The sequence below is a fragment of the Chlorocebus sabaeus genome, chromosome 16 (genome assembly GCF_047675955.1).
Source record: "Chlorocebus sabaeus isolate Y175 chromosome 16, mChlSab1.0.hap1, whole genome shotgun sequence".
Lineage (NCBI taxonomy): Eukaryota > Metazoa > Chordata > Mammalia > Primates > Cercopithecidae > Chlorocebus > Chlorocebus sabaeus.
In genome coordinates, this window is record NC_132919.1 from 57,490,302 (window position 1) to 57,503,251 (window position 12,950).

Below are 12,950 nucleotides of genomic sequence, written 5' to 3' on the forward strand. Positions count from 1 at the left end.
ATGGATATGCTTTTTAATTATGTCTCTATGAAAATAATTTAAAAATTTTAAAGTTATTTTACCTGCTACATAATAAATGGATTGTTTATTCCACAGATATTTAGTACCTCCTCTGCTGTGCAGTGAGTTGTTTTACTAACTAAAAATATTTGGAGATAATGGTATCATTAGATAAGTGATGGATTTTGCGGGGGAGGCGGGGGAAGAGAGAGGCTCTTCTAAGGAAAGCACTGCTTTTAACAAAGGCAGTAAGTATAATAGTAGGACTACCTTAAAATTTTAAGTAATTTTAAAAAATACTTTATAGCTTTCAAATTTCTTATTTTAACTCATGCATCCTAAATAATTTTTCTCTAACAATTATTTCTAAAAGTTATGTACATTTTTATTACTTTTAGTGATGTGAAATATGTTCCATAGGACTTGGAATGTAGCAACCCAGTACTTTTTTTTTTTTTTTTTTTTTTGAGATGGAGTCTCGCTCTGTTGCCAGGCTGGAGTGCAGTGGCATGATGTCTTTTGCTTCCTGGGTTTGAGCGATTCTTCTGCCTCAGCCTCCTGAGTAGCTGGCATTACAGGTGCCCGTCACCCCACCCAGCTACTTTTTGTATTTTTAGAAGAGACAGGGTTTCACCATGTTGGCCAAGATGGTCTTGATCTCCTGACCTCGTGATCCTCCCGCCTCGGCCTCCCAAAGTGCTGGGATTACAGGCGTGAGCCACCGTGCCTGGCCATAGTAACCAGTACTTTTAAGATAAATTAAGAAGTGAATTTTTGATATTGAAATTTGGATTTTGCAACTCCTGGTCTTTAAGTCAATTAATACATTAGAAAAGGAAGATGGGCTTCAGTGGGCTTTCAATTTTCTTGCAATTTATTGGATTTAGTATAAATTATTTTATCTAGGAAATTATTTATCTAGGAAAGTTAAATTTGATTAAATCTTTAGAAATGTTAGGTGTTTAAAACTCACTTAACTATTATTTAAAGCCCTACAACAAACTTACACATTTCTCAGGTATGCTGTGGAACTATGGAAAATAACTTTTTTTTTTTTTTTTAAATTTTGAACCCTTATTTCTCTTTGTGCCATTGTTCTTTAACAGCTAAGCACTGGCTTTGTTAAAGAGTTTTTAAAGTATTTCATTGGTACGGTTTTGAGTTGGAACCATATAAATTCTGCTTTGGTCTTGTGTTAACTCAGCCGCTAGTGAGTGCACTCCTAGATATTGTCCGTAGGATTGTTCCCATTTAGAGGCAATTAAACTTGAACAGTTAAACTTGAGGCAGGCCAAGCATCTTTTTACTGCCTTTTTCTTTTATTCTTCCAAAACATGAAGCTATAAAATTTTGGAATTTTAGTATAGAAAGAGGAAATGTATAGCTCCATGCTAAATATGGGGTTTCTTGTATCCCAAGAAAAGGCACCTGATAAGTCAGACCCTTCCTAAGGTCCCCTTTTTGGTCATGCCTCATTTGTAACTTTGCAGCCCTGTTTTCAGATATACGCTTCTGTCAGGAACACCACTTTCATGTCACCTCTGCTGTGTGGAGCTCCACCTTTCTTTCTGGAAACCTCATTCTTTCATCCACAAGAGTTGCTCCCATCTCAAGGTATTAACCCTTTATTTTTGGGTGTTTGTCACTATAGAAGAGTACTGCCTTCCCACATGCTTCCTTCATCCCAGTTTTCCTACCCTAACTCCCTGTTAGGCTAGTCAGTATTGCCCTTTGGGATTCCAGACCCTGCAAAACAGTGGAGGATGGGGTGAAGAGAGGGGCCTTTGTGATTACCATATCAGTGAGAGTTGTAGTCATCCCTTTTTTATTCTATCTTGTTTCTCTTTCTTCTCCCCAAAGGACAGGTATTAATTCTTAGAGACATTGTGGTCTCGACACCTGAAAAGGAAGCCATCTCATCATTTGCAAAGAATTTATAGGGTAGAGTTAGTGTTTACGTTATTATACAGACCAGTGCTTACTATTTATTCCCCATATCCCTTTTCAAATTGGACCTGCTTAGACACTGTGGACTCAGGGGTTGGAAGATGCAGCAGGCAAAGAGGAAGGTGAATAGGTACATTGTTGGGTCAATTTACAAAGACCTGACTATAGCTTTGAAGTTTCTGTTTTAGATCAACAATAAAGTTTAAAGGTTTATGCAGAATTAATGTTAAGAATGTTTCATTCTTTTCAATCAAACAGCTAAACCATATATTTCATACTGTGAAGAAAACCAGCAATCAAATGGGTTTGGAAGGTTTTTTTTTTGTTTGTTTCAATAACTTGAATTGAAGCTCAAGATAATTGAAATTTAATATTTTCATATGATTAGACTAAAGCTTTTGAGTATAAGAAAAATCAGATTGTTGAGGTCAGTCATAACACTGAGTCATTGGTATACTTTGATGACAGAATTTATATTTTCATCATATTTTCTCTTTGTCATTTTACAATTCATTCTGTAGGATTTCTTTGACTCGGTCTTCAATTTAGCTCACTAATTTGTCTTTAAATGAAGTTCATCCCATCTTTTAGTGCTTTTTTATTTCTATCAGTTTATTTCATTTCTAAGTTCTGTAATTGCTTTTTTCTTAATTGTCTTGCTCTTGTTCCAAGAATATGATATTCTCTATTACTCTTTTAAGGATGTTAGTTATACTTTTATACACAGTCGTGATCAACGTGTATAATTAGTTGCCATGTACAAGGCACCATTTTCAGCTTTACATGTATTAATTCTTTTAGTCATTTTAACAACCCGAAGAGGTAGGTACTGTTATTGCTGTATTTTACAGATAATAAAACTTAGGCACAAAAACATTAAATAACTTGCCCAAGGTCTCAAAGTTAGTATGTAGCAGAGGCAGAATTCATGTTTAGTTGGTTTGGCCTCAGAGGTCGTACTCTTAACCTATACTACTTTGTGCATTATTAGTTCTTGTGTTTGTTAATTTCGCTGCCTTTGTAATATTGATTAAGATGATTTTTGCAAGAAATAAAATCTGATACTAGTTAGCTTAAGTGAAAATGAAAATATATTGGGAAGATAATAGAGCATTTCACATACTCCAAGGAAGAAAAATCAAGTTTTAAGCATAGTAGGTGTGGTACATTAGAAGAAAGCTTTGAGTAAGAATGTATAAACTTTCTTTCTTAAATATTGCCATTCATATAATTCAGTTTCCTTGACTTCCATCCAGTCTGTGGGTCTCTTAGTTAATTCTGCCAAGAGAAATTTTAACTGACACAGCTCAAGAGTACTAGTAGTGTTGGTGGGGGTGGTGGTGATGATGGTTTGTGTGTATTAGGATGGTGTTTGGGAAGTTGGTTTAGTTTTGCTTTAAAAAGTTCTGATGAGAGGTGGAGTGGGTGGGCAGGTTCTTTAGACAAGGCCCTGAGAGACTCAACCTTGAGTTCAGGAAGCAGTTGTCAAAAAAGGAAAAATGTTGTGAATCCATCTACTCTATGAGTCTGTTATATAAAAATGAAGAGTTAAGCATCCAGCATTCAAATTGGATTAATAATTTAGTAGCATTCACGAAATCAATGTGTTTTGGCAGGTAACTTGAGAATGTTCATGTTGCATTAGGTTAGTATTTCTATGTTTGTATTGTAGCAAATAATTTTTGAATGAGTAGTTTGTTTCCTTCCTTCCTTCCTTCCTTCCTTCCTTCCTTCCTTCCTTCCTTCCTTCCTTCCTTCCTCCTTCCTTCCTTCCTTCCTTCCTTCCTTCCTTCCTTCCTTCCTTCCTTCCTTCCTTCCTTCCTATTATCAATTCTTTACCAAATGTGATATAAGTTGAGACTGTTAGAAGAATTTATTGACTATTACAGAAGCTGATTTAACAAAGAGTCTAATATGAAAATGTACATGACCTAATTTTTACATCATAGTAAAACAGGCCCTTTGGAGAGGGGGACATGGGTTTTTCTGATGAACAGCCATTATTTATATTCGTACCAAGGCTTCTAACATGATGATGCTATTACCTCACATTACCACCATTCCAGTGTTGTTCTGTTGCCCACTAGTTGCCATTTCCACACATTCATCTATCACAAGATTCATAAAGGGATCAGATTCCTGCAATATTCCTTGGGCTTGTCTGCTACCACTTAATTTTCAGTGATAACTTCTTGCCCATACATTTTTTCAATTCGGGAGGGTAAGCTTTGCTCATGGTGTCTACTCCACAGGTTACAGATGCCTTGGAACAGAATGCTGGAATAATTTATTTTAATATATCTTCTATTCTTGACTGCTTTTGTTTTGCTGTTTTTAATTTACTCAATATTTTTACAGTATGTCTAATTGTTTAATGACTTTTTTTTTACTATGTAATACATAGAAAAAAAGCATGAAGAAAATAAACGTCTTTAATTTCATTGCCAATTTAAAAATTCTTTCTAGTCTTCCTTCTGTGCGTATAAAGAAGATGCTCATTTAAGCCAAACTTTAATTATATATATTTACTGGAAAAGACAAACTGCCTCTTAAAAATTGTGGGCCAGGCACGGTGGCTCACACCTGTAATCCCAGCACTTTGGGAGGCCAAGGTGGGTGGATCACCTGAGGTCAGGAGTTTGAGACCAGCCTGACCAACATGGTGAAACCCTGTCTCTACCAAAAATACAAAAATTTGCTGAGCATGGTGGCGGGCGCCTGTAATCCCAGTTACTCGGGAGGCTGAGGTAGGAGAATTGCTTGAACCCAGGAGTTGGAGGTTGCAGTGAGCCGAGACCGTGCCACTGCACTCCAGCCTGGACAAAACAGTGAGACTCCATCTCAAAAAAAGAAAAAAAAAAAAACTGTGAGTTTTCTTTATCTAGGTGTAGACAGTCCGCCAGCTTGGAACAGATGGTCCTTGTTTTGGAGGAGAGTTATATCAGTGGCCCCACTAGGTAGGTTTATTTAAAACAAGGCACAGCAATTTCTCTGGAAGGTTTAACAGGATTTTTGTTGTTGTTGTTATTTCCCCCAAGCTATCTTCTCAGTAATTCTTGGTATGCAGAGATCCTAGGTTACTGGGTCGAGTGTATTTGAGTAGGCGCCGTGGACATTGCAGTTGAGGCTCTGACCACTTCTATTTTGAGTTCAGCTGGAATGAAACCTCTTTGAAGAATCGAGATAGCTCCAGCAGAGGTACACAGGCAGAAAGGATTTCAAGGATCTTCAAAGGGTAAAAGTACCCTGGAGGAGGGATACTGGACCTGTGATAGTTACAATGATTTAGATCATTCAGTTTTACTTTTTTAAGTAATTTGTTAAGATAAAATTTATTTCCAAAGTAAAACTCCTTACCTTGTAAGCACTTTCTCCTCATTCTTTACTCTCCCTGGCCTCTGACAATCACCAGTTGGCATTCTGTCCCTACATTTATCTTTTCTGGAAGTTTCATATAAATGGAGTCATATAATATTTGACCTTTTTAGTCTTTCACTCGACATAACGTTTTGTACACTGATTTAAATTGTAGCATATAGCAGTACTTCATTCCTTTTTTTTTTTGAGACAGAGTCTTGCTCTGACGCCCAGGCTGGAATGCAGTGGTGCGATCTCAGCTACTGCAACCTCTGCCTCCCGGGTTTAAGCAGTTCTGCCTCAGCCTCCTGTAACTGGGGTTACAGGAATGTGCCACCATGCCCAGCTAATTTTTGTATTTTTTTTTTTTTTTTTAGTAGAGACGGGGTTTTGCCATGTTGGCCAAGCTGGTCTCAAATTCCTGACCTCAAGTGATCTACCGCCTTGGCTTCCCAAAGTGCTAGGATTACAGGCGTCAGCCACTGCACCTGGCCACTTCATTCCTTTTTATGGCTGAATAATATGTGTATGTATATGCCACAATTTGTTCATTTATCTGTTGATAAGTATTTGGGCTGTTTCACCTTTCTGCTATTCTGAATAGCACTACGGTGAACGTGTGTGAACATGTACTCAATTGAGTCCTTATGTTCATTTCTTTTGGGTGTATACCTAGGAGTGGAATTGTGAGGTCATATGGTAATTCTATGTTTAACTTTTTGAGGAACTGCCAAACTGTTTTTCTCAGCATCTGAACCATTTGCTTTCCCACCAGCAATGTATTCCAGTTTCTCCACAGTTTCTCATGAGAACTCTGCTCTCATTCAAATTATTATTCTCCGTAGGTAACACATCATTGTTCTCTGATTGCTTTCAAGATTTTTTATCATCTTAATTTTCAGCAGTCTAATTATAATGTGTATGGGCATGTATTTTCTTTATGTTTTCTGGACTTCACCAAGCTTCTTGAAACTTATGTGTTTATATCCCTTGCTAAATTGGAAGTTTCCAGCCATTAAGTCTTTAAATTTTTTTTTTTTAGCATTCTCCTCTTCTTTTATAAATCAGATAATATGAAAGTTAGACTTTTTGTTATTGTCCCATAGTTTTCTTTTTTCTTCTTCTTTTTTTTTTCTTTGAGACAGGGTCTTGCTTTGTCACCCAGGCTGGGGTGCAGTGGAACAATCTCGGCTCACTGCAGCCTCCTCCTACAGGGTTCAAGAGATTCTCTTGCCTCCCTAGTAGCTGGGGTTACAGGTGCCCACCACCATGCCTGGCTAATTTTTGTATTTTTAGTAGAGAGGAATTTCACCATGTTGGACAGGCTGGTCTTGAACTCCTGACCTCAGGTGATCTGCCTGCCTTGGCCTCCCAAAGTGTTGGGATTATGAGCGTAAGCCAGCGTGCCCAGCCTGACTCAGTTTTCTGAAGCACTGTTAATTTCTTAAATACCTTTTTTCTCTGTGTTGTTCAGATTGGATAATGCCTATTGATAATCTTCAAGTTTGCTCTTTTTCTGTTGTGTCATTATGCTTTTGAGCCACTCCATCAGTTTTGTTATTGTGTTTTTCTGTTCTAAAATTTCCATTTGTATTTATTTCTTATTATGATTTTGCGTCCTAAAGTTTCCATTTGGTTCTGCTTTATGTCTTGTTTCTTTGCTAAGATTTTCTATTTTTCATTGCTTTCAAGAGTACTTCCGATTGTTTGCTGAAGCCCTTAAATAGCTGCTTTAAAAGTTTTATCAGATAATTTCAAAGTCTGCGTTATTTCAGCATTGGTATCTTTGATTTTATTTTCTTAGTAGAGTTGCTATTTTTTTTTTTTTTTTTTTTTTGAGACGGAGTCTTGCTCTGTCGCCCAGGCTGGCGTGAAGTGGCACAATCTTGGCTCACTGCAAACTCCGCCTCCCGGGTTCAAGCAATTCTCCTGCCTCAGCCTCCTGAGTAGCTGGGATTATAGGTGCATGCCACCACACCCAGCTAATTTTTATATTTTTAATAGAGATGGGGTTTCACTATGTTGGTCAGGCTGGTCTCGAACTCCTGACTTCTTGATCTGCCTGCCTCGGCCTCCCAAAGTGCTGGGATTACAGGCATGAGGCACGGCGCCTGGCCAGCTATTTTCTGCTTGCTTCATTTGCCATGTAATTTTGGATTGTATGAGACTTTGAGTTTTGTGTTAATACCTATGGGAAATGTTGATATTTTCTCTTAACAGGCTGTCAACCAGGTTAGGTTCAGGTCATATGTTTCTACCCACATTATTTGAACTGTAGTCGTCATTTTAGTTTATTTTTCAAAAGCTTTTGCAGTACCTTTTTGGTCTGTCTTGTATGTGCCTTGCAGTGAACAGTCTGGATTTGGACAGTGGTCTGTCTGTTAGTTCAGTTTCTCAAGTCTTTATCACACTAATAGGATTGGATTTATGTATGTCCAGCTTGAGAGTTATTACAGGAATTCAAAACAACTTTTTAGGGTGCTTTCCTGAGCTCTCTTTCTATTTATTCCCCCTTCTACTTTTTGCTTCCCTGTGGCTGCTCTTTCCATCCTCCAGCCAGAGGGCTAGTGTTTATTTTCTCCATTGTGTTACACACTTGTGCAACTGCAACCACCATATCCAGGGCCCAATGGTAGGAGGTAGAGAAGAAAAGCAAAAGGGATTGGCCTCATCCTCTTACAACCATAGCTCCATTGAATAGAGAGAAAGGTTTTCCTGCCTCAGAGTGTTGGTTGTGGTAGGCTTTCGTTACTGTAGTCTGGCCCTGTTACCATGGGATTGCTTGCGTGTGGGGATATAGGAGAACTCAGAAAAGAAAAAAAGATTTGCTATTTCTTCGTTCTCTCAGAGCATTAAGACTTCCCTTGCCCATTCCTCAATTCAAAGTTAAGTCTTCTTCTGGAGCTGCCTCTGTGGGCGGTTCGGGAGATACCAAAGGAGAAAAAGTGCCACTGTTGATATGGTGGTATTTCAAGTTGTGGTCTCCCCTATTTCACATGCCTTGTTTACTTTTCAGAGTCCACAGATTGCTGCTCCATGCGTTCTGTCCAGTTTCCTAGGAGAGACAGCTTGGAGTATGCTGAATCCATCTTACCTGGGACTGAAACATCTGCTTGTTTTGCCATTAAAAATTACATGCAGTTTACTGCGTGGCTCCAGGTTTGTTTGTTTTTCGTCTTTAATAGGTTTATTCAGAAAACATGTCCACTGCAATTAGGGAGGTGGGAGTTTGGAGACAGACCAGAACACTCCTACTGAAGAATTACTTAATTAAATGCAGAACCAAAAAGAGTAGTGTTCAGGTAAGTTAAATAACTCTTTCTTGCAGTTTATTTTGCTTGATATGTTCTATCTTGAAGCGATGATTTATTTTGCTAAATATATTTTTATTATAATTTTATTTTCTTTGCTTGTAAAGTAAAAGCTTGCCATGTTAGCCACAGAAAAATAACTGAATTACCTAATGCTTTCTAAATGTTAAAAATTTTAATAATAATTTCTACATTTAGTTAATTTCTAACATCTGTGCTTCATTTTGAGCTTTTAGGCATGTGTTTCCTGAGTTTCATGAACTAACATTCCAAAATAACTTTGATTCCAGAGTTTTATTCCCCACAACCTCGTATTTTTTGGAGTCTAGATTGAGTTGCCCATGAGTATTAATATTATGACACAAATTTGTACCCACAGCATACATTACTTTTGATAAAGGTAAAAGAAAGGAAGAACTTTGGCTAACCAGCTAGTAATAATTTCAAAGGATGAAAATATATTATTCATCTTCTCCTGAAACTGGTAAAATAAGTAAACAGCAAGATGATATAATAGCTCATTTCTCCTAAAACTGACCATAGAATTTAATTAAGTATGGTTTTAATAGTGTACATTTAGGTATAATTAAAGTATGATTTCTAATTCAGAATTGAATGAGGGCATTTTTATGGTGACTCCATATAGGGATGTTTGGTAAATTGCTTTAGATAAAATTATATGAGTAAATTTATTGTGTTTTATGTCAATAATCTAAGATGTTTAAATATCATCTTTTATGTTACCTTAATTTATTATGTGACTTGAAGTTTAAAATATTTCGGAAAAACTAAATGCGAAGGAAAAAATCATATTAAATGCATGTTGGGTTTGATGAGGTGTTCAACACAATCATTCTTTTGGGATAGAATTGCTTTTACTTTTTATTCATAAGAAAGGACAACCAAATTTCTTGTTTTTTCTTAGTATTATATTATCTGCAAATAAATCTTGATGATTTTTGCTGCCGTTATACTTTGTAATCACTTTGTTTCTTTTATTGTAGGAAATTCTTTTTCCACTATTTTTTTTATTTTGGTTAATATTAATTAGCATGATGCATCCAAATAAGAAATATGAAGAAGTGCCTAATGTAGAACTTAATCCTATGGACAAACTTACTCTTTCTAATCTAATTCTTGGATATACTCCAGTGACTAATATTACAAGCAGCATCATGCAAAAAGTGTCTGCTGATCATCTACCTGATGGTATTGTGAGCTTATATATATTCTATTTATAATATTAAGCCTGTTCAATATTTATCAACTTGCTTTATTGCATAAATAGCAGTCTTAACACTTAGAGATGTGTTGCTCCACCAAAGTATAGTTTTATAAAAATACTAAAGTTATTTAATTCTGTTGCCTTATTTTTCTTGTGAAAAATTATTTTATATTCTTAGTGGTAGGAAGCATATTTTATGTACTTTTATATTTAATTCTTAGACGATTTATAAAATAGTTTAAGTATACTTGTTTAAGATACAAGCTTTGATGGGCTATTTCATTTTGATTCTGACTTTCATATAATTATGAAGCTAGCAATGTTTAGCTGAATGTGGTGGCATTTGCCTGTAGTCCCACCACCTCAAGAGGTTGAGGTGGGGGGATCCCGTAAGCCCAGAAGTTTGGGGCTGCAGTGAACTATGATCATGCCACTTCATTCCAGCACTGCTTACTCTGGGCAACAGAATGGGACCCCCATCTCTAAAAAATAAAAATTTAAAAAAGAAGCTAGAAATATGTGATAAAGATTGTAAAGCAGTCACCTTTTCAGCTTACCATGCTTGTTTATAGAAGTATGTGGTGTAAACTGAAGAAGTACCTAACTTTGGAGACTACAACTATGACTATGGTGAAGTCCCTAACTCTGTTTTATTTATTTATATATATATTTTTTGTAGAGATGGGATGTTGCTATGTTGCCCAGGTTGGTCTCAACTCCTGGGCTCAAACGATCTTCCTCCCTTGGCCTCCACCTAAAGTGCCACCTAAGTCTTTTTTCTCAATGTGCACTTCTCACAAAGAAGTGAACTAGAAAACAGTGTAAGCAGTGAAGTTCCAGTGAACTTAAAGTGGCTGTGAGAGAACCTAAAGCAAAAACTGGAAAAAGTGACAGAAATTCTTATACTATTAATGATTAGACAATGAAGTGCCGAATTGTAGAACATAGCAGATTAGCATGTTAATTTTTGCTATATGGGATAGTTGTAATTAGCTTATATATCATCACATTATTGGATAGTACATCATTGAATGGAAAGTGTTAATTATACAGTCAGAAGCCAAGTAACCTATTCCGTTGGTTTCTTTCTTTGGTTATTTCTATTTAATATTTTGATTAAATACACTTCTTATTGTTATATGTTAGTGTATCACATTAAGCACAAGCAGTATAGATTACCATGAGAATTCAGTGTATAAGCTCAAAAAGCTAATTAAAAATGTTGAAATGAAATTCATTGGTAATTCTGAGTAGGAGGAAAGAATATAAACCAAAGAAATAAGAGGCCGGGTGTGGTGACCCACACCTGTAATCCCAGCACTTTAGGAGGCCAAGGTAAGCGGATCACCTGAGGTCAGGAGTTTGAGACCAGACTGGCCAACATGGTGAAACTCTGTCTCTACTAAAAACACAAAAAAATTAGCCAGGCGTGGTGGTGGGTGCCTTTAGTCCCAGCTACTCGGGAGGTTGAGGCAGGAGAATTGCTTGAACCCGGGAGATGGAGGTTGGTTGCAGTGAGCTGAGATTGTGCCACTGCACTCGAGCGTGGTGACAGAGCAACACTCTATCTCAAAAATAAATAAATAAATAAATAAATAAGTCAGTGTATATTAACTTAGATGCCAAAATAGTGTATACATATACATACATTTTTTTAGACTTCTGTCTTTTTAACAACAGAACTATCTGAAAATGGGTTATGCATACATACGTAGCTTGACTGGTAGGATGTTGAACTAACACCCTGTTTATTCATGTAAATCCTGGAATTCCGTGTCCCTCTTAAAAGGCCTGGAAAATCTATTAATTAACATTTAAGTAATACTTTACAAAGCATTTTTTTTTCTTTTTCTTCTTTTTTTTGAGATAGGATCTCACTGTCAAGCTAGTGTGCAGTGCCATGATCTCAGCTCACTGCAGCCTCTGCCTCCTGGGCTCAAATGATATTCCTGCTTCAGCCTCCTGAGTAGCTGGGAGTACAGGTTTACACCACCACACCTGGATAATTTTTGTATTTTTTGTAGAGATGGAGTTTCGCCATGCTACCCAGGCTGGTCTCATACTCCTGTACTCAAGCAATCTACCTGCCTCCACCTTCCAAAGTACTGGCATTATAGGTGTGAAGCACCACATCCAGCCTACAAAGCATTTTGATGTTTGTTACTTCACTTGTTCTTCACAACAACCCAGTGTCATCAGCTAGGCATTGTAGATGAGGACACTAAAGTCTGAGAGTTTAAAACGCCTATCTGCTCACACAGTTAATAAATGAAGAAGTTAAGTACTAATTCTATATTCTTTCCATTTCACCACATATTTGAAGCTTCTGTAGTGAAAATTAGTTGCTTGTAAACAAAACTTACAAGAAAATATTTAAAAATTAGTCTTAACTGATGAGAAAGAGTGATTACAATATTTCTTCCACTTATCTCCTAAGAAAGGAACAAGCAATATTGGATTTGAATGACTATTTTTATTTAAGGAGGAGTTGTTTCATAGTTACTAAAATGCCTATTTGGTTTCTGAGGATTGTGGAATTTTCTTTATAAGAAATATTTAAAAATAAACAATTCATATATTTACTAAAAAGTTATTTTTGTACAGGTGCGGTTGGCTCACGCCTATAATACTAGCTAGTCAGGAGGCTGAGGTGGGAGGATCACTTGAGGCCAGGAGTTCAAAACCAGCTTGGGCAACATAGTGACACCTCATTTCTACAAAAATTAAAAACAAAAAATTAGCCAGGCATGGTGATGAGTGTCTATAGACCCAGCTCTACTCCAGAGGCTGAGGTGGGAGGATCTCTTGACCCCTGAAGTTGGAGTGCAAAATCCCATACACTACAGCCTGTACAACAGAACAAGGCCCTGTCTCTAAAAAAATATAAAATAAAATAACGAAGTTATTTTTTAGTTTTACTTCAAGATAGATAAATGGACTGCATTACTAATAATTTTTATAATTTCATTGCTGCCTAAAATTAGTATAATTCATTAAGGTTTTGAGAAACAGCAATTTCTTTCAGAAATATGAGTTCTGCATATTGTTTTATACTATGTTTCGTATGTTTATAACATAAGTGTAACACTGACACATTTCTGTAATCAAAT

The 12,950-nt window shown here is 36.6% G+C and overlaps 1 protein-coding gene and 1 pseudogene across 4 annotated transcripts in view; one reads left to right on the forward strand and one right to left on the reverse strand.

Moving 5' to 3' along the window:
* ABCA5 (ATP binding cassette subfamily A member 5) overlaps window positions 1–12,950 on the forward strand; it is an 84,871-nt gene that overhangs the window by 4,358 nt on the left and 67,563 nt on the right. For 2 of the 4 annotated variants that reach the window (XM_037993241.2, XM_073005087.1), the window contains exons 2-3: window positions 8,321–8,463; window positions 9,620–9,824. In XM_037993241.2, coding sequence (XP_037849169.2) covers window positions 8,341–8,463; window positions 9,620–9,824 — 328 coding nt within the window. In that variant the 5' untranslated portion in view covers window positions 8,321–8,340. Of the gene's footprint in view, window positions 1–5,711; window positions 5,831–8,320; window positions 8,464–8,489; window positions 8,607–9,619; window positions 9,825–12,950 lie in introns of those variants that run through there. The other 2 variants (XM_073005086.1, XM_008011976.3) reach the window with 2 other exon arrangements.
* LOC140708671 (small nuclear ribonucleoprotein G pseudogene) lies at window positions 2,779–5,658 on the reverse strand (annotated as a pseudogene).